This window comes from Coniophora puteana (assembly GCF_000271625.1).
Source record: "Coniophora puteana RWD-64-598 SS2 unplaced genomic scaffold CONPUscaffold_1, whole genome shotgun sequence".
Classification (NCBI taxonomy): domain Eukaryota; kingdom Fungi; phylum Basidiomycota; class Agaricomycetes; order Boletales; family Coniophoraceae; genus Coniophora; species Coniophora puteana.
In genome coordinates this window covers 457,960-476,778 of record NW_006913053.1, presented here as the reverse complement: position 1 = coordinate 476,778, position 18,819 = coordinate 457,960, and the positions used below count along the sequence as shown (strand labels likewise).

General features: G+C 50.3%; 6 protein-coding genes across 6 annotated transcripts; 3 read left to right on the top strand and 3 right to left on the bottom strand.

Annotated features, from left to right (window-relative positions):
• Nucleotides 1–299: 299 nt before the first annotated feature.
• Nucleotides 300–794, bottom strand: CONPUDRAFT_148155 (uncharacterized protein; the record flags this gene model as incomplete). Its single annotated transcript, XM_007764800.1, has 1 exon — nt 300–794. The coding sequence occupies one exon, from the start codon at nt 792–794 to the stop codon at nt 300–302; it is 495 nt and encodes a 164-aa protein (XP_007762990.1).
• A 359-nt stretch (nt 795–1,153) lies between these two features.
• CONPUDRAFT_43972 (BRO1-domain-containing protein) lies at nt 1,154–3,594 on the bottom strand (the record flags this gene model as incomplete). The annotated part of the gene is made up of 5 exons (XM_007764223.1): nt 1,154–1,238; nt 1,288–1,589; nt 1,636–2,787; nt 2,840–3,351; nt 3,408–3,594. 5 exons carry the CDS (start codon nt 3,592–3,594, stop codon nt 1,154–1,156), a joined length of 2,238 nt encoding a protein of 745 aa, XP_007762413.1.
• A 184-nt stretch (nt 3,595–3,778) lies between these two features.
• On the top strand, nt 3,779–4,708 carry CONPUDRAFT_68652 (uncharacterized protein; the record flags this gene model as incomplete). Its single annotated transcript, XM_007764448.1, has 3 exons — nt 3,779–3,940; nt 3,997–4,369; nt 4,503–4,708. 3 exons carry the CDS (start codon nt 3,779–3,781, stop codon nt 4,706–4,708), a joined length of 741 nt encoding a protein of 246 aa, XP_007762638.1.
• A 1,566-nt stretch (nt 4,709–6,274) lies between these two features.
• CONPUDRAFT_148153 (uncharacterized protein) lies at nt 6,275–6,808 on the top strand (the record flags this gene model as incomplete). The annotated part of the gene is made up of 3 exons (XM_007764799.1): nt 6,275–6,436; nt 6,499–6,505; nt 6,651–6,808. 3 exons carry the CDS (start codon nt 6,275–6,277, stop codon nt 6,806–6,808), a joined length of 327 nt encoding a protein of 108 aa, XP_007762989.1.
• A 1,401-nt stretch (nt 6,809–8,209) lies between these two features.
• CONPUDRAFT_68651 (uncharacterized protein) lies at nt 8,210–9,027 on the bottom strand (the record flags this gene model as incomplete). Its single annotated transcript, XM_007764447.1, has 4 exons — nt 8,210–8,265; nt 8,336–8,401; nt 8,460–8,527; nt 8,567–9,027. 4 exons carry the CDS (start codon nt 9,025–9,027, stop codon nt 8,210–8,212), a joined length of 651 nt encoding a protein of 216 aa, XP_007762637.1.
• Nucleotides 9,028–12,321: 3,294 nt separating this feature from the next.
• CONPUDRAFT_68650 (uncharacterized protein) lies at nt 12,322–17,843 on the top strand (the record flags this gene model as incomplete). The annotated part of the gene is made up of 15 exons (XM_007764446.1): nt 12,322–12,369; nt 12,493–13,140; nt 13,174–13,372; nt 13,442–13,538; nt 13,659–13,674; nt 13,727–13,963; nt 14,021–14,310; nt 14,557–14,974; nt 15,025–15,141; nt 15,193–15,291; nt 15,361–15,493; nt 15,545–15,814; nt 15,870–16,867; nt 16,920–17,348; nt 17,400–17,843. The coding sequence occupies 15 exons, from the start codon at nt 12,322–12,324 to the stop codon at nt 17,841–17,843; spliced, it is 4,443 nt and encodes a 1,480-aa protein (XP_007762636.1).
• Between the last annotated feature and the right edge of the window lie 976 nt (nt 17,844–18,819).

Genomic DNA, 18,819 nt, shown 5'->3' with positions numbered 1-18,819 from the left:
AGAGGGGTCCGCAAGAGACTGGTAGGCATCAGGTTTGTCATGGTCAAGGAGGAAGCGCCGTGCGGACGCGAACTAGGAGAGGCAATGAAACAGGCAGAGAAGTAGCGATAAAGTGCTGAAAGGCTATACGAAGGGCGGGTAATGTTGAACTGGAATTAGGTCAACACGGGGCGTAGCCATATAGAGGGAATTGAATACGGATGATGCGACAAAGGGTCGTCACTGACTTGCGGCCTCCTTCCCGCGCTCGGGCTCGCGCTTAGCGGTTCGCTGGGGCTCGCAGTTGGTGGGCACGGACATCACAGAAGCCATGGCGGGGGAGGAGTTGAAGAAGAGACAGCTTTCCAAGTGAGCGTAGAGGCATTGTCGGTTACGGAAGGCTCTTGATAGCAGGTGCTGCCAGGTGCGCCTTTGCGATGGTGAGCCGCACACCCTGGTCGGAGGCGCGCCATGCAGCTTTGCAGCGCCCCCTTGACAGGCTCCAGTCCAACATGAGGGGGGACGTTGGGGTTGGCGATCGGAAAGGCAACGCCAGCTGCCTGAGGTTGTGGGCAGCGCGATGGGAACGGACCAACTCCCAGGATGAAACGACCTGCGACCTTGACGGTGGACTGTCCATTGGGGGGACACTCTTGACGGTGCTCTTGACGGCGGGCTTCCCATTGGGGAGCAGCACTCTTTTTGACGACGGGCTTCCCATTGGGGAGCCGCGTTCTTCTTGACGATGGGCCTCCCGTTGGGGATCCAGCCGCGCTCTTGACAGCGCTCTTGACGGCGGACAATGGGCCTCTCATTGAGCTCCGCTGGGGACATGGAGATAACCCTTCGGGCGACGTTGAAAACGCCAAACCACACGCGGGTGACTGCGCCTGCGAGAGGAGACAAAGCGAGAGCGAACAATTGGTAAGAAACCGGCCAATGCCGATGGCTTATGTAAGGAAAGCGGGACATTACTGCACCATACATAGAGTACTATTTAACCATAGTGCATTGTCTCGTTCAGCACGCGGTACCGGTGATACAAATCAAATGGCTACAGTAAATCCGGAAATGCAGATACTGTCCCTCGATTGCAACCGCCTTGTATGCTCGCGGAATTAAGCTGAACTATAGCCTCCTCTGCTTGATTAATACACTCCGAGTCTCCGAGTCGTCATTTGTTGTTGGAGATAGATTTTACCCTTTGCCTCATAGTCTCACTGAGGTTGACGAGCTGCTGGTAGAATCGAATGCCTTTACTATTGCGGTGTAAGGGGGAGATCAAATGAAATACGCGAGGATACTCACTCAAGGCCATCCTGAACCTGCATATACCCATCTCGTGCTCTTGCGAACGTCCGAACAGCATCCTTAACGCGCTTCTCCCTTTCTACCCACCCCCTAGCATAAAGGCCATGGGTCTCCATATCCTGCAAGGTTTTCCACAGCAGTGTAATTTCCTGTAATACTACTTGCTGGTGACGATCACATTCATGCCTCCGCTGTTGATAGAATTTGAACCTTTCAAGTTCAGTAGTAATGAGGCTAGGCTCAGTATTAGAAGTTTGCCTAGTGATTAGCAGCAACTGCAAGGAATCGCCACGTTGAGCCTGAAAATTATATCAGCACGATGATTGCACCACAAACCACTGAAACAACTTTGTTTCGTAGATCCTTGAGCACGTCGCTGCGCTCGGACCTTATCTCCTTCAGCTTCTTCAAGCGATCCTCAATGTCTGTTATACACTGCTTGATCTTTCTGCGTTTGCGTTCGTCCGACAGATCGCTCGACAGGTCCAAGTACGGGAGGCCATCCATTTGTGGGATTTTATGTATGCTCGACCTGAGCACGTCCTCCAAGTTGTCAGAAATTAAAAGACCAATGATCCCTTTCACTGAATCCCAAAGCGCGGCGACCTGGCCGTCTGATGAAGCAGCAGCATGGAGTGCGGCTACTTGTGAGTTTAATTCGGAGCGAATTGATCCGTCCGATAACGCAGAGCGGTCCCGGTGCGTACACGGGTGGTTCCGGTTATATCCGACTCGCATGGCCTTGCGATCTCGCGACTTGAGGTCATACGAAACCGAGTCAAGCACGTCTGTGGCGGAGGCCTTGAGCTTGCCGAGCTCCCGCATGAGCATGTCAACACCCTTGCGATCTTCCATGGCCCCGATGTCCTCCCTCCACCGCCTCATGTCGCGCGGGATATCCTTCACATCGATTCCTCCTTCTGTAATCGCCTTGAACCGCGCCAAACCATCCTGAACGCCTATCGCATCGAGGGCACTGCATGCCTCTGTGTCGGCACTCTCCGCAAGCTCGACCTCGCGACGTATGAGTTCCGCCTTCTCCTCCATGTACACGCTGGTGCTTTTATGTATATTCAGAGGGATTAGCTTGGAGAAGATATCGAGGCCAGTGACTTTCTGCATGTCCGGCGTCCCGTAGAACTCTTGGATTGAAACCGGTGTCGCAACGATCGCCTTCTCGATGGCGGGAAGCGTACCGTGAGATGGAAGAGCGGCAATGTAGATTAGGTCATTCTCGCGCGTGGCCTCACTTCTTCGCTCCGTACAGAGGGAAAGATGCACTCGAGTGGAGTCAAGAATGGCGCTGCCAGCATCAACGGGAAGCGATGACACAGAGCATACAAAGAGAGCGTTGAAGGAAGTTGCGTCTTGATTTGCTTCATTAGCTAGTGATTCGGCGAGTTTGAAACGGACGAGGGCATTGCCGTGGTTGCCGGCTTTGTCGTCTACCAGCCCGCGATAGTATTGCGCGAGAGAGGCAAAGTACTTAGATTTGATCTGAGGAGTAATAGGTATATTGAACTCGCTTGAACAAGGGGAATCAGCGTACCTGAAGAATCATGTTCCACTTATGATCAACGACACCTTTGTACGTGAGCGCCTTAACCTCCTCAGTCGACGCGGTGTACAAGTGCGCGGTTTGAGAGGCGACTTTGGATATCAGAGTGTGAGCCGTCTTCTCACCGATAACTTTCTCCAGGAATATCTCAGTTGCCTGTGCAATGACGATGCCCGTCAAAGAGCTAATAACATCGCGGCTGAGGTCGATGGAAGGGGCATGGGGAAAACTCTCGGCAATGTACGTGAGTAAGCCGGCGCAGGAACGGAAGTAGTAGAATGCAAGCTTGAGGCCCTCTGGTCTTGTTCTATTCTGTGAAGCCGCTATTGCCGACTGTGTAGCCGCTATCTGAAAGAGGATGGACACTTTCTCATACGCAAGGGATGTCTGGACAATCTGCTTGTTTGAGAATGCATCGCTCCAAGTGGAGTCGATACATATTTCAGGAAACCGAAGACCAAGAAACTCGAGCTGGGCGAAGTACCGAGACAAACGGTCATGGGCTAGGACAAATTGTCGCGTTAGATTGTGACAACTTCTATACCAGAAGTAGGTATACCTATTACATTACTGTTGGCATCTTTGACCGCGTCCCTGCGGCATTGCTGAAGTACTTGACACTCTGCAGCATAGTCGTCTGGACTTATACCATACGATTTGGCGATGAGGTTGCGAATTGAGGGGATCCAGTCTACATCTGCCGAGCTCTTCTTGGGGATGGAAATCATAGGCGACTGCCTAACCATGGTGCCCACACAATCCAAGAGTCGTTGCGCCTGCTGTGCTAGCGAGGAGCCCTGAATTTGGGTGCGGTGCGTATAATGTCGGCGTAGGTACGTACGAACCGCGCGACATATTTGGATCAATATTAATATTGTTAGCTTTACCGTGACGTTTCAACAAGCTGGACACATCCTTTCACTCACAAAGATGCCTTCTACACCGTCTCGACAAGCCCGTTATGACTCCTCCGCTTACAAGCCTTCTTCTTCGGCAAGGAAGCCATGTAGCTACGCTCCGGAGAAGAACACTCGTTCTAGATTAAAAAATGCTCCTGAGGCGTCTGACGATTCGGATATCCAGATAGCGCAAGTGAGTGAGATTTCCATTAGATCACATCTCGGCTTTACTTACCTATTTACTTACAGCTCACCAAATCCATGACGCGAACCTTGAGTCTATCAACTACGTCTCCGGCCAAAGACGAAGTCCGAGCCGCGTCTACAAACGATGAAGTCAGGTTCCCAGCAGTAGCAAAGAACGCGAAAGTGACATCTGGGGAGGTCGGAGCCACTTCAGATCAGGTTAATTCCTCATCTGAGGCCCTTTCAAAACATGAAGTCGAGGCCCTATCCAAAAACGTGGAAGCAACTTCCGGTACTGGCGTAACTTTACTCAATGCGGTCAAATCTGACCCTGACAACGATGTGAGTTTCGCTTCCAGTTCCTCAGGCATATCCAGAATTCTCATGAGACGGGATAAAGATCCGTGGAAGACTTATTCAAGCCATAACGTGTCCGGTATGTAAGGAGCGAATGCAAAAGCCTTGGAGGTATGCATAGTTGCCATTCGAGACAAACAGGTTGACGTTCTGATGGTCTCCCAGTTTCGGCTGTGGTCACACATTTTGTAGCCACTGTATTCGTCACCTAGCAAAGGACGCCATCAAGCAGTACTATGAGACCAACAGTCTCGCAATCCCTCAACGCGTGCAATCCAAGAGGGTGATCCAGCTTTTGGAGGGTGGTTTGCTCAAGGTGCAATGCCCGATATGTCGGAGACGTGTCAGCAGAAGCCCAGTCCGCAACATACTCGCCATTGAAGTACTTGATGTTGTTGGTAACCTTGAGAGATCGTGATGATGTGAATTAGGACATGAATTAGGACATGAATTAACCTCATGGATTGGGTAGCTACGAATGAAAGGATATTGCACAAAGTGATCGGAATTCTGAAAGGATGCAAGACAGAGGGATTAGGCGAGCGGGGATCGCCCAATACGCTGTTGGACCATTTGCTTTCTGCTCAGCAGAGTCATTTTCCACAGAATGCCTGTCCGATACGTCCATCTTGGCCGATGAGCTGATAGGTAGGAGCGGTGTGGCCTCAGAACTGTGAATGAAAACATTTCAAGGCTAGGAACTGGGAAGACAATGACTTGTGCCGTACAGCCATGCCTTCGCAAAATCAATTATGATAGCTGCACGGCTGCCTGACTTGAGCATGCTATCCTAGCGTATCAAACTCAGGCGTGCTGGGTTCATGATGATTTTCTATACATTTATTTTATTTAGAGTGGCAAATGAACAGATAGCGATATACGAACTGGCCCTTCGAATGCCTGGAGCATGATTGAGTCTCCATGCTTGCGGTGGAATGTATCAAGTGTGACTCACACCAATTAGTTAAGAGGCTGCCACTTCCGTTCAGATCCTCGTACCAGTCAATTTTGAACGACATTCCTGATCATGCGGTGTCTCTGGGAGAGCCGTTGACGTGCCTGCTGATGCTACCCAGAACATGTATTATGAGGACCCATTCGATCATGAACGGAGGGATATCGTCGGAGAACTTGGCCATGATGGTTGGTCTGAGTAGTTAGCGAAGATACCCAGTTCGAGCATGTTGGCCCTATATTGACATGCGGTAGTGATGCAATTTAGCTTGAATTTAGTCAGATGTCGACGCGGAGATTTGACAGAAACCGAAGAGATTATCAGTGCAGTTGTGTGCAAGGTATTAACGGGCGACCAAAGCTAGTGCTCTTGAGTTCAGCAGAGCTCAGTTAGCGTGGGGTCGATTGAATAGGTTCGGTGCCTTTCCGCTTCAGGGGTCCGAACCGATATCCGCGTGCAATCCCGCGCAATGACTGCAATCGTTTGTCTATCTCCCCATCCTCGTCGGCACTTCCAGTCCATCCTTCTGCCCGCGCATCTCTCCTTCACATTGCATAGAATCGCAGATTGATGACCAAATGCATCCTCTCAACGTACTGAGGCCATGGACTCCGAAGGTATTCGAGTCACTATCCCCGGTGCGTTGGGGCCAATCCACGATGTTGCTTGCTCACAGCACTATAGCTACTACCTGACCGGATTCCAACGACAATGACCATTCACCTACCCCCAGTACTTTCGGTCTCCCCTCCCCCGGTACCCTTGGCTCCTCCTTTGATGCACTTCGCTCTGCCTCGGAAAATGCAGGCTTGGGCTGCGGACCCGGGCCAGAGCACCCCACTGCACCCACCCCGACGCCTTCTCGGAGTGCAACGACAAGTGCCATTTTCATTCCCGAGGTGACCCAACAACGTCTGTCCAGTCAAGCCTCACCCTCAAACCCCTCTCGCACGGTCGCTATTTCACTTCTCAGACATCGGCAGCGACTCGGGATATGGTTTCCCCTTCTCATCCCCGTCTTCATCTCCTATGCTACGCATGGTTAGAACATTTGCAGGTTCGGCTGGCGATGAAGACGAGGCGCCCATCCAAGGTCCTAATACATCTTCGGATTACGTGCTTCGCGCCGTGTTCATCAGGTTTGCGGCTGCAGCAGAGGGAAAGGTGGAGTCGTTCCTCCGAGAGTCTTTGGTACGTCTACAAAGCGCATAAAACTCCACGCTCATAAGCTAATGTAATTCTGCACGAAGCAGAGCTCTTGTTGGCCCACTTCTTCGGCCCTGGCATTGACCTCAAGTTCGATAATTGCTTCTCCTAGTTGACCCTATACCTCTACTGTCTCGCGAACGGGACCCTTTATTTCCCCTTCTTATTTGACGCTGCGCGACATTGTCGGCCGGAGCAGGCAAGACTGGGTTTAAGATGACGTCGTTATCCTGCCCCGAGTCGATGTGCGCTGGCACCAACGGAAAACCAAAGGTGTTGAAGAGCCGCAGAAATCTGAAGACTCTCGTTAAGTCTAAGCAGTACGCCGTCCCCGCTTTTCACACCCCCATCGACTAATCAATTTTTTAGCCTTGAGCTGAAGCTACGGACCAGTCAGCCATCGGTAAGCGTTATAAGGGACAACACGGCTGGACCAGACTTTACTATGACCGGCTCGTTGGTAGGCTGTTTCTTTACTGAGGAGGATAATAATTAATTCGGCGTATGTTAAGGCCACCAACGTTGGCTAGAGTTGTTAGCCTGCCGCGAAGGGCAGCTAGACGGAATGAACCAGCCCACCAGCCTTCTCTCCCCTTGTGCCCCTCGCTCCCTTCCTCAGGAGTTGGGCGCAGTTTGGGCGCGATAGCGCTGGAGAATGCAAAACTCATCATTGACTCGGTTCTTGGAGCCAATATCCAATAGGGTATCGATTGGTGTCGACGACTTTCGAACAACTTCGCAAACCTGATATCCATTTTCCCAATCGTAGGACCACCGCATCAACATCGAGTTGTATGCGACAATGTTACGGTAGTCAACCAATATTTAGTTCAAGCGCTGGCTCACATCATTTAGCTTTGTAGTTTCGTCGGATTATTTTCTTGGGTGAGCTGGCCCCAGTATCGGATGGTTAAACCCGAGAGATTTAGATACGATTTACGATATCTACTCTATTCAAAGTGCGTTTCCAGCGTGTCCGAACAATTATCAGGTTACTGACTTTAATTAGGTGTGGCCTCCTGAAGCTTTTGAAGAAGGGGCCGAGTTAATGGTCTCTGTTGTGAAAGTCTTCGAGAATACTTATGGCCTTCGATCCAAGGTAGTCCTCGCCGAGATCTAGACTCGTTTACTCCACGGAAGGTTCGTATTCCTCTTTCGTGTCAGCGTCTTCGATCTAACATTACTGAGTAGACTGTACAGACCGAAGTCAACCGTCCACACAGGCACAAGGCGATCGAAATCATCCACGAGCGAAAGATATGATGGCGACACCTATTTCCGCTAGCCGCTAGGTTTTGTGTGCTGTATACCAAAGCTATGTTTTTTTTTGTAGAAATGGTGCATTACCGTCTAAAGTAGGCCTTCATTTTTATGGTAGCCTGATAATTACTAACATTAATCGCCAGGAAATTTCTCTCCTAGTATTCAACGGACAGGATCATGCGATTATTCAGGACCTATCTGTATCGTTGTCAGGAGCCGGTCTCCACTACTGCGTCGAAGCTAGATATTATATTAGGCCTTCTTTCCGTCGCGCGCCACTCCCCTCGACTCCTTCGTTTGCATTGAACATTATATCTTGTCCCGACACTTCTGTCTGGAGCTCTTGCAAGAAAACCCCTCAAATTTTGCATTCTCAAGTGCCACCTTCGAGGCCTTCGTGCAGGAACGCCTTGATTGCCGTCAACACCGTCTGACTCTTTATGCCTTTGAGCGGGATGAACCACATGTCCACCTAGCGGGCTGAATACAGCTTGTCTACTCATCTAAGCAATCGTATCCGACATCATCCAATTTTATGTCCCCGTCACTGCCTACAAAACCCGTCATCCAAGAATTTTATGATCGCTTTGAAGCTGTGATATTCTGAGTCGCCCAGCTTACCTTCACGTTCGTCGGGAAGATGTCTACCTTTGATGACCCCTGGTCTCCTGCGCACTGGAATCCCATCTGTGACGAAACCCATATTATGACTGCGCGTCACCACTAGCATACCCCTACCACACACCCCAGCCAGCTCCCCCCATAGACCAGCCCTCTGCAGACCTGCTCCCAAACCTAGCCCCGCTGCCCTCGCTAATCATCGCCTTCAAGATGCTATCGATATGCGCTTACGGAACTATCCACGCTGATTCTCGGACCAGTGAAGTTGCCAGAGCCGCGCTCCGCCACTTCATCAATGAGCCCAAGCACGCAGGGGCGCTGCTGAACCTGTTTACGAAATTCTTGTTCGACCCCCATGTCATCGTGCGGGAGAGTAGATCGCCGGTGATCAAGGAACACGCGAGTAGGGTCTCGGTGTCAAAACCTGGTTGAAGGAAATTCTGTTGAGCGGTATTGCGGACGAAGTGCAACGGCGGTGATACGAACATCCTTGTGCACTGTCTGAGGTCACCAACTTCAAGTGGGAGCGTATGACGGCGACAAGGTGCTTGTTCCGTCTGCTCATACCGTCCTTGGACTCCGATCACAACCCATTCCGTGACATTGCTGTGCAATGCATCGACTACTTCCCTGCCAGCGCGTACCCCCGCTTTTCTGAAGATCTCCACCTTTTCGCGTACCGCCGGTCTCATGATGATGCTCGATCGAAGATGAATGGTCAAGCAGCGGATAATCGCTGAAGTCTCAGAGTGACTCGTTTCTATCTCCGGGTCTGGACACAGTCGTGCCTCTCTCATACTTATTCAATCGCCGAAGGCTCCGTACCGATAATCACCTTGGGGGACTGTAGTCGTAGAAGATGGAGTGGTGATCGTGGGGCAAGGAACCATTGCCCTATACCATCATAATCTCTGTGACCAAGAGATTCGGAGACTCTAACACAGGCCGAGTCGCCATTATCTGGTCTCGATTTATAGAGCCGTCTCATGGCCGCCATGCTGCCAACACTTGTCCTTCTCGTCAACGGGGTTCAGAAATTTTCCACTGGCTCGTCCACCCGGTGTTGCGGACCATCGTCAGCTGCCTATCATGCACAGCGCTATGCGAAGAGGTGTTTATCTAGCTCTGCACTGTTATGGACCCTGATCGTACTCTCGCGTCTTACGAACATACCTTTGACGAGCTTTCTGTTGTCGGAGCGAGTCGCTGTTTGCCCTTGACCTTATTTCTGCCGATGAGCAGTTCTCCAAGCTTCTCCTGGGACCGGTCGAGTATGCGTTGCCATGGATGCCCAAAGTCGCCGAGCGACATTAGATCTGCTTTGAACTGCTCCTCGTCCTGCTACAGTTTATCTTCGTGCATCTTGGTCATCGCGTCCCTTTCGTCCGCACTCAGGCTCACCGCACTAAATTATAGTTAATCCGGTTGTGCATTCTCGCCTCTACGAACTCGCCAGAGCGTGAAGACATGTCATAGCATACAGAGGCTATGGCTATTCTGACCCATCCAAAGTTACGAGGCGAAGATCTGTCCTTGGAAAATGATGGTCTGTCGGACATCTCGGAGACCAAGTTCCAACTCCTATGTTCCGAAGCCATTAACATCTTGGATCTCTTGCCCCTGGGCTTACGAAGCTTGGAATTGCCACTGTGGTACATGATACGGCATGTTTCTTCCTCCATATGGCCTCGGATTCTCCAGGTCTATCGCGCCTTCAATTTCCCTATGGCAGATGACAGCATGGTGGTCTTTCGGACACTATCCAGTCATCCGATCCTATTACCTACAACTTTCACTCTCAATGCGGCGTTGATGTGTGGAGAGTTCGCAAGTCATTCCGTCCCCGTATTTTCTTGGGCTGCAGCTAGCTGCCAATTGGTTACCATTGAAAGTGTCTTGCTGTCGTCGTTCAGTTTAGCACGATTAACCAGGACCTTGACGTCATTTAATCTGAAGTTGCACATTACAGCAGCCTTCTCCTTGGGATACTGAGCGTTCAAGCGTATCTCATGGCGGGACTGCGTTCCGACGTTACCGCACGCGCTTTTACACTATCTTCCAATCCCCGTTAGATTTTAGTTCTCTACTTTGCATCGCGGCGGCTGACGGCTTGCGACCTCTGCCATTCTTTGCGTCTTATCACAACCAATGGTATCAATCCCAATTATCTGATTGCTCCTTTCACCGCTCGCCGAGGTCTGTACGTGTACTGTCCTTATTCCCAATGCCAATACACCTCATCACTATAGTCACCCAATCCTCATGTTCCACCATCGCTACTTGACCACATCATCGGACATACGATCTATCCAGCCAGGATATCTAGCACCAACTATTTACAATATTCCATCCCCCATCATCAAATTCAGAGACCGAGCTTGCTTCCTTCTCGCTCCGTTCTAACTCTAAGTCTGTTTCAGAGCGTTGATGGAGCTCGCAGCCTCCTTCTGATATGATTTGGCAGAAGCTTTCACGGCTGTGTGGAGACTGAAATGTTACGGACCATCTCTCCGATGTCGTTGTAGGGTAGCCTGCTGTTGAGCGGGCAGACTATGCGATACGAGTTCGAAGGGGATACGAAGGCGAAGTGCCAGAATAGAGGGATAGAATACGAGGAGAGAGGCTCGGACTGAACTCGGATTTCTGAGAGAGAAAGTGGGGCTGAATTCAATGCAGACTAGCTACGACATGGTACTGTATTTATACGACTTCGAGACTAGGTGTGAGTAAGAGAGATTACGAGTCGAAACGAACGCGTGTACATGAGGTTTGCAGTGAGTGACAGCGATAGGGAGAGACCATGAAAAAGAAGACAAAAGAATCTAGGTACAATGAATGGAGATCTTGCTGCGCGTACGAGTCGGGAGTCCAAGCGAGACGTCGAGGCCAGAGGAACAATGCGAGGCAAAGCATATGAGGCGGATGGTCATTAATGTTGATCAGGGGCGAGTCGAAGCGGGAGGGTCAAAGCGATCGGGTTGTGGCGCAAGCAGTCAGGGTGCGTCTAGGCACGCGCACAGCGCGTCCCTTACATCGTCCATGTATCTAACCCTACGCGGCCATTTTTCGATATCACCACGCCCGTCGTACTCTATTCGCTAATTTCAGTACGTCAATGAAAATCGAGGAATCTATGCTCACATGCGGTATAGGAACAGCTGTCCAATTGAAAGAGAGTTGCTGAAGAAAATGCAAGTGGGTTAAGCTACGCAGAGCGAGGAAGACTGTGACGAAGGAATGAGTCACAAGTAACTGGTGAATATACCCGAATATTGACTAACACCTTCCACGGCTCAGCTCCAGGACGGAAGCTTGAACGCGACCCACATTTCGATAGGTGCTTGACTCCGGGGCATAGCTTACTGCAATAACACTGTCGCTGAAGCAAAGGTGAGCTACCATATTGAAGGGCGCGAAGGGATACCAGTGCGAGCCACAGGGTCCAGGCGCTTCACGCCCTTGGCGGATAATTGAGGTACTAGTATGATCGACTCTTCCCTTTCGGATATATGATAAGCAAAAAATACTTTCCCTTGGTCCCGTGAACCTTTAAGCGCTGTCAGAGACTATCAAGGCGGGCCGATATAAATCATATAAGTAAGTACCTTTGAACCAAGGATCTAACTCGATATTAGTAGCTGATTAAGGCTGCGAGCCTTGCAACAGGCCAAAAATACATAGTCATCCGGACATGGTCATTAGCTTTATAAAATCCGGACCACTGTAAGACCCACGGCCAAGCGGAGTATATGTTTTGATCGCGATCAATGTGAACCTGCCTCGTAGGCGCGGTATGTACGTGGCGAATCATCACTCGGATAATTGCCTGACAGCTGCTAATCCAGCCAGGCCGGATCCAGCTATTTTGTGGATCAAAGTAAAGTCCGCTCGTGATCAGGGCATCTTCGAATTTGGTTAATAAATCCGCGATCAGTTTTTTGGCCTGGGGCTTTCTAACTCTTCGACGTCCACGCCCTCTCTTTCTAATGTGCATTTCCAATACTCTCCGCGAAACTCGGAAAAAATTAGAGGAGGTGAGAGAAAAATCTACAGCACATCCACACGTACTAACGACTCTTCAGCTTGCTCTGAACGAACGGCCTTCGGTTTGTTGCCATTGATCTTCGTAGCCTTCCAAATGCTCATGCTTGGAACAGGTTATCCTGTCTTTAGACAACGCAGAAGCTCTTGACCGTTTCCTGTCTCGCTGCAAATATAACACCAAATTAGCTTCTGAAGTTCTTTATCTCAGCTTACGCTTTGGCGTAGGAGAGGTTACTTCTCACCAGCTTCGGCAGTGTCTGTACGCTTGCAGCACTGTGTCTACACTCGAAATCATTCTTCGTGGCGCGTCTTCTGGGACCATCTCGCACCTTCTTCGAGACATCAAATTTCCAAGGCTTTCTTCATTCAAATGCGATGGCTCTCACGAAGGAGTCAACGATTTCCTCGGCCAGCATCCAACCATTCTTGACATCTCAGTCGGACAGTGCAGTTCCGCTCCAGAATGCACCTTATGCACAGAAGCCTTTCCCAATCTTATAAGCGTGTCCGCACCGCTTCCCTGCGTATCCGCCTTCGTGAACAACACCCCCAGCACCCCCCGTCGTCAGATATTGCAGGTTAAAGCTCACATCACAAGGGACAAGTTGAGCTCTCCCACACGGATTTTCAAGACATTGGAACCTCCCGGCTGCAACATCACTCGCCTCGAAATAGATTTCCATGCGTCGGACACAAGAATTCTTCACAAAATCGCTTCAATCAAGGGGCTTCGTGTGTTGAAACTGAGCGAGCAGCGTTCAGTGAGTCTTCTACTGATTGGCTATGGCGCGGAGGCTAAGATGCAGTATCAACAGGCAAACGAGAATATTGGCACTCCTCAGCCCTGGAGCAACACGTCAGCTTGGGCAAGGGATCTTAGGGCGTTAACCTCGTTGGAACGTCTGCTTTTGCGGACGAGCTCTCCGCTAGTACCTGTCCCGGGTAACAAGGATCAAGAGAAGGACCTGATCAAGAGTTGGACGGCGGGTGATGGTAGGTATAATCTGAGAGACGATATAGCTCACCCCAAGCTTCGACAAGTTATTCTATGGTATCTTGTAGTTTCTTCTCTCGAGCAGGTTTTCTCGCTTTGGGATAGACAGGGTAAGGGTGCCTGGACTGTTGGGCCGCGGATGGATCCAGTTTCGAGCGCCTTTAAGTAGAACATTCCTTTGTACTCAGAGATGCTAGAAGAAATATCACGTTCACTATTCCTGGCTAGCCGTTCTGTGTGCTCGATGAAAAACGCTGCTGGTGAATAGATTATAGTATGATCTAGAGTACTAGTGGAGTTAGTAAGCGAACATTAAGTAGCTGTCAATGTAAGTTGCGGTGTCTATGTGGTAGATATTTATCAGTGATCACGAGCAACGGAGTGCAGCTATCCCACAGCAACCAACCGTCCACTACCTTTTCCTTCGTCCTCCACAACCTGTCATGGATGTCCAAGGTCAAGACCCTCTTCTAGAAAATTTGCAGCCGGATGAAAATCACGCTGATTCCGGGGTGACTCCCGCTCTAAAGCGACCCGCTGAACACCCTCCTGAATCGCCCAACCCGCTGAAGTTCTGGCGAGCTGAGATGGTATGGTTTCCCGTCGAGAGCAACTTTATGCGCGGATGACTTACTTATGGTAATCAGCCTTCAGGTGTTCAACGACTTCCGGGTCAAAACACTATTTGTTCGAACGGGGACCGTTTTATTGAAGACGCCGAAAGCAGCAACAAAGGTCTGCTAAGCAGGGACAAGCAATCAATATATCGGGGGCCAGTGGCTCCGCTCCCCCATCGGACGCCTGCTTTGTCTGCATTAATCCTTGATCAAGGGAGCAGCTCCTCTGAGTCGTTGACGGTTCCAGTCTGGAGTACCTGGGATACTACGTTCACGTCACCGGAAAGGGAGGTCGATTCCAGACCGGACGGTTCTTCTCCGTGAGTAATATCTGCTCCCCCGGGCATACTTCCCACAAACACCTTCGCCCACGAGGCCACAAACCATACCGGAGTTCCATCGGGCCGACTAAGTGCTGCCCAGCCTGGCTCTCTTCTTCACCAAGACACAGCGCCCGCCTTGCTGTCGGAACCGGTAAACACTGTCCCAAGCCCCAGCGCTCGAGCCAGCCCCAAGGATGTTGGCGGTTTCACAGCGACGTATCCTTCTCTTACTTCCACCGACAGATCTCCTGGCGTACTCAATCCCAGCAATACCCTTGTCAGAGATCGTGACACTGAAGCGTCCGATCACACTGTCCATGAGCTATGCATCCCCGAACCCCGCAGGGTTGTTAGCGGCGCATCCAACATCGTCCCTGTGCCGGTCGAGGCTGATATGTTTCACAAACTCCCCGGACTCCGCGAAGCTAGCACGCCCCACTTCGTCTCTAACCCTCACCAAGCTGACAACTCGTCATATCTCACCTCTGCATCCGACGAGGCCGTTATGCAGCGCTTCTTTCCTGCACCCCGCAAGTCCCACGCACCCAGCTTTGCTCCTGTACTTGGACCTCAACCTTCTCATGGCGAAGATCACGCATTTCGCTTAAAAGGAGCGGAACGCGATGATTTGATCATTTGTGCTGGAAACTTAGCACAGAAAGTAAGTTAATGGGTCAAATCCAAATGAAATTAATCTAATTCTTTTCTTAGAATGAGGCTCAGGCTCGCGCGGCCGGCTTTGGCCCTGCATATGGACCTCAAACTTCTTATGGCGTAACAGAACGAGCTGATATGAACTCTATTCATGCTGGAAGCGTAGAGCAGATAGTAAGCTGCACAGTCGAGTTCAGTTGTATTTATTCTAACCTCTTTTTTTAGTGGGAGCAAGCGTATCTTTACAAGGGCCAACCGAATCATCAGCCATCTCAAAGTGACTTCGGCAGTGGCAATTACCTCCAGCCCGACATCACGCATTCAGTGAGCTTAGAATAGATTGCCGCATATTATCCAATTCTGATGATTGGTCTCGCTTGCTTTTATTAATAGTATACTTCACAGGGTAATTCTAGAATGTCCGCAAACGCGAATCAAAGTGGAGTTGCCTCATATGAGTCGAGACAAATTGACGAGGATATAACTATGGATTCTGTGATGGGTGCCATTGACTTATTCCCGAGAGGTCCGTTCGTACGTTTGATGATCTTCTCCTGGCTTATATTCTCCCACATAGTCGCATATCAACGGACGATGAATCCGGCTGATCCTCGAGCTCGCCCTGCTGTAGAGCATTTCATGCCTCAGAGTTCACCGTCAAACACTATGGCTCATGGGTTCGACACTCAGCATCAGCATCAAAACCCATTTGCTTCTGTAGCAGACAGTGGACGAGAGCATGTAGCTCTACGTTCGAAAACGGAGTCTCATTCCCGGGATGGAGCCGCCGCCCCTAATCTCACGAGAAATGTTGGCGGGTCAACTTCGAAAAATCCCTTCGTTCAAAGTAAGCCGCTACCTATAAGCTTTATGATCCGGTAAGCTTATTCATATGCGATTAGGACGCGACGGTGAAGTCAGGGTTCAGCAAAGCAGAAATACAAAAACTATTCCTCCCCATCCAGCCGACTTTGATGATCGCCTCTACCGCCATCAAGACACGGTGGATGGTGGACGCTCTGCTCGTGAACTCGGTCGACGTGACGGCGAAGCCAGATTTCAGCAAAGCAAAAATACAAAAACTATTCCTCCCCATCCAGCCGACTTTGATGATCGCCTCTACCGCCATGACACAGTGGATGGTGGACGCTCTGCTCGTGAACTCGGTCGACACGACGGTGAAGCCAGGTTTCAGCATAGCAAAAATACAAAGACTATTCCTCCCCATCCAGCCGACTTTGATGATCGCCTCTACCGTTATCAAGACACGGTGGATGGTGGACGCTCTGCTCGTGAACTCGGTCGACGCGACGGCGAAGCCAGGGTTCAGCAAAGCAAAAATACAAAAACCATTCCTCCCCATCCAGCCGACTCTGACGATCACCTCTACCGTCATCAAGACACGGTGGACGGTGGACGCTCTACTTGTGAACTCGGTCGCTCCGCCTGCCTGCCTTCATCCAATAACGTTCATAACGAGACCGGCTCCTCCGCTACTATCCCTTCTTCCGACGCTGTTTTACACGATGGGGACATCAGCGCTCTCCTCTCCGAGCATCGCTTGCTGCGGGGCTTCGAACACTACGCCAAAAGACTCAATGCTGCTCAAGAAGACCTCCAAGCTCAGATGAAGGGCTTGAGTTTAGATATCAAACAGCATAACCAAGTTTTTGATGCGCATGCCAAGGCAGTGTCGTTGGCGCTATCTAAGTCCAGTAAGAGGAGGAGAGCCAGCAGCCAAGCTAGTAGCCCCGCAAAGCGTGTTCGGAAGAACTTTGAGCTTCTAGTAGCACCGTCTAGTGACCATAAAGACGAAGAAGAACAAGTTCAAGAACCATTAATCGATGGTTTCGCAGTTGTCAATGATTTCAAGAACCATGCCAGCTGGATTCCTTTGATGGTGAGTCGCCTTCAGCAGCGTATTCCATGCTCTTTTAACACCTTCTTTTTAGGAAGCTGTTCGTGATGTGTTCAAGGCGCTTCTCAAAATCTCGGAGTATAAGCCAAAAGAGTTCGAAAAGCTGCCCGAGCCATTAGATGACGAAGAACTTGAAATCTATGCGTCTATGCAGGCTGGAAATATGGTTTCGGTAGACAAGTTTCGAGTCGACTTTACGCGTCCTTGGAAGAAGGACGATTTCAACGCGAGTGCTAGGGAGGTTTTTATCGATCACTTCATAGAAAAAGTGAAGAGCGGCGCTATCCTAGACCGGTATGGCATCAAATCAAACTACGTTACGTGGAGAGTCGTTGGTGCCGCCATTGACCAACATGTCGTCCGTTACGTCCGTGGCCTCTATATCGATTGGTACAATGGAGCCGCCTCAGAGTCTGAGTATGAGAGACGTAAACGAGCGGCGAAGGCCAATAGGAAAAGCACGGTTCGTACTCTCAAACTTTGCGGTAATTGGACATCGCTCATTTCTCTGCAGTTGCTATGGAACCGTTTTACTATCTGCCGGGATCGCAAGGCGCTCAACCGCCATGCGCCATTTTTCGTCTCTCTGACTCGCGGGTGTATGAGCGGGGACGAGACTGAGCCAGAGGAGGGACCTGAGAAAGCTCCGAAGCGTTACCTGATCGTTAAACCGGTTTGGCGCAGTTTGGAGTTCACTATCTTTCTCCATGCCCTGGACCGCAAATACAGAGAAGCTTGGCGTTCTCCTGGTGGTGGTAGACGCGCAACACCTGGCAATCCTCCTCGTATTCGCAAGGAAAGCAGTCTCTCTGACTTGGGCATTGTTCCCAAGGGATTATATCGCAACTGCTATGATGCGAAGTGGTTGAAGTCTATCAAGTCGTGGCAGAGAGAGAACTTGATGATAATCGACGAGGACTATGATTTTTTCATCCATGACATAGATGATGATCTGTAAATGCACATATACGACTAGCTACAACAAATATGGAATTGAGACCCTGTACGCGCAACCCAACCCCTCGTCACAAAAGGATACATACACAAGCTGCTGGTATATTTGTAAAGTTGGGTTGTAGAAGGACATTAATGGAACGAAAGTGGAGAAGGCAGAACGGTACGCGGAAACGGGATCATGGCGAAATCCAGGGGAAATACTACTTCTCAACGCACGGGGCGTGGACAAACTTCTCGCCCTCGTGGGTGGTTGCTGGAGTTTCAGGAACGTCACTGAGCGTATTGTGTTGCCCTTGTAAAAGATATCCCGTGACATAGGTCACGCCGGAAGACCCTCAAAACCGTTCCGCATGTCTTTCTACGGCTAACTTTGTTTCTGCGAGGGTGCGCGATGGTTAAGCGTAACGAGCGCTCGCTGGCTTACGATAGATCTATCGTGGTAAGTCAAATGTAAATAGGGGTGATTCAGCCTTTGGCTCGACGACTTGGGCGCTTACCTTTCGAGGTTTAAAGAAGACGACTCCTTGGTCTTTGTAATGGCGGTCTAGTGATGCTTCTAAACTCCATCGACCCAACGAATTTTTGCTATTTGCCATAAAATGTCTTAGCCTTATAACCCGCAGCGAGAAAAAGAATAAGCGTACCTCTGGAGTCGTTCGAGCGAGGTTTGTCAAGAGCCATGTAGCTGACATCTCCGACTTCATGTAGGAGGACTTGAAGGCTCTTGGAAGCGGTATGTATCTGCTTTGATGAATTATTTTGGTCAGCACTGTACCGGTTTGTCTCTGAAACTGAGATGTGAAAACCTCATCGCCTATCGCAATCCGCAAAGCACAAGCCTCAAAGCCGAGGGAGACACAAGAGAAGTGGGCCGGGAAGGCGGAAACAAGGTTTGGAAGACCGGCGCTAGCAGAGCTTGCATCTGGAATGAGATGGTCGTCGGTCCCAGTTGGCTGAAGGTAGACAGAAAGATATAG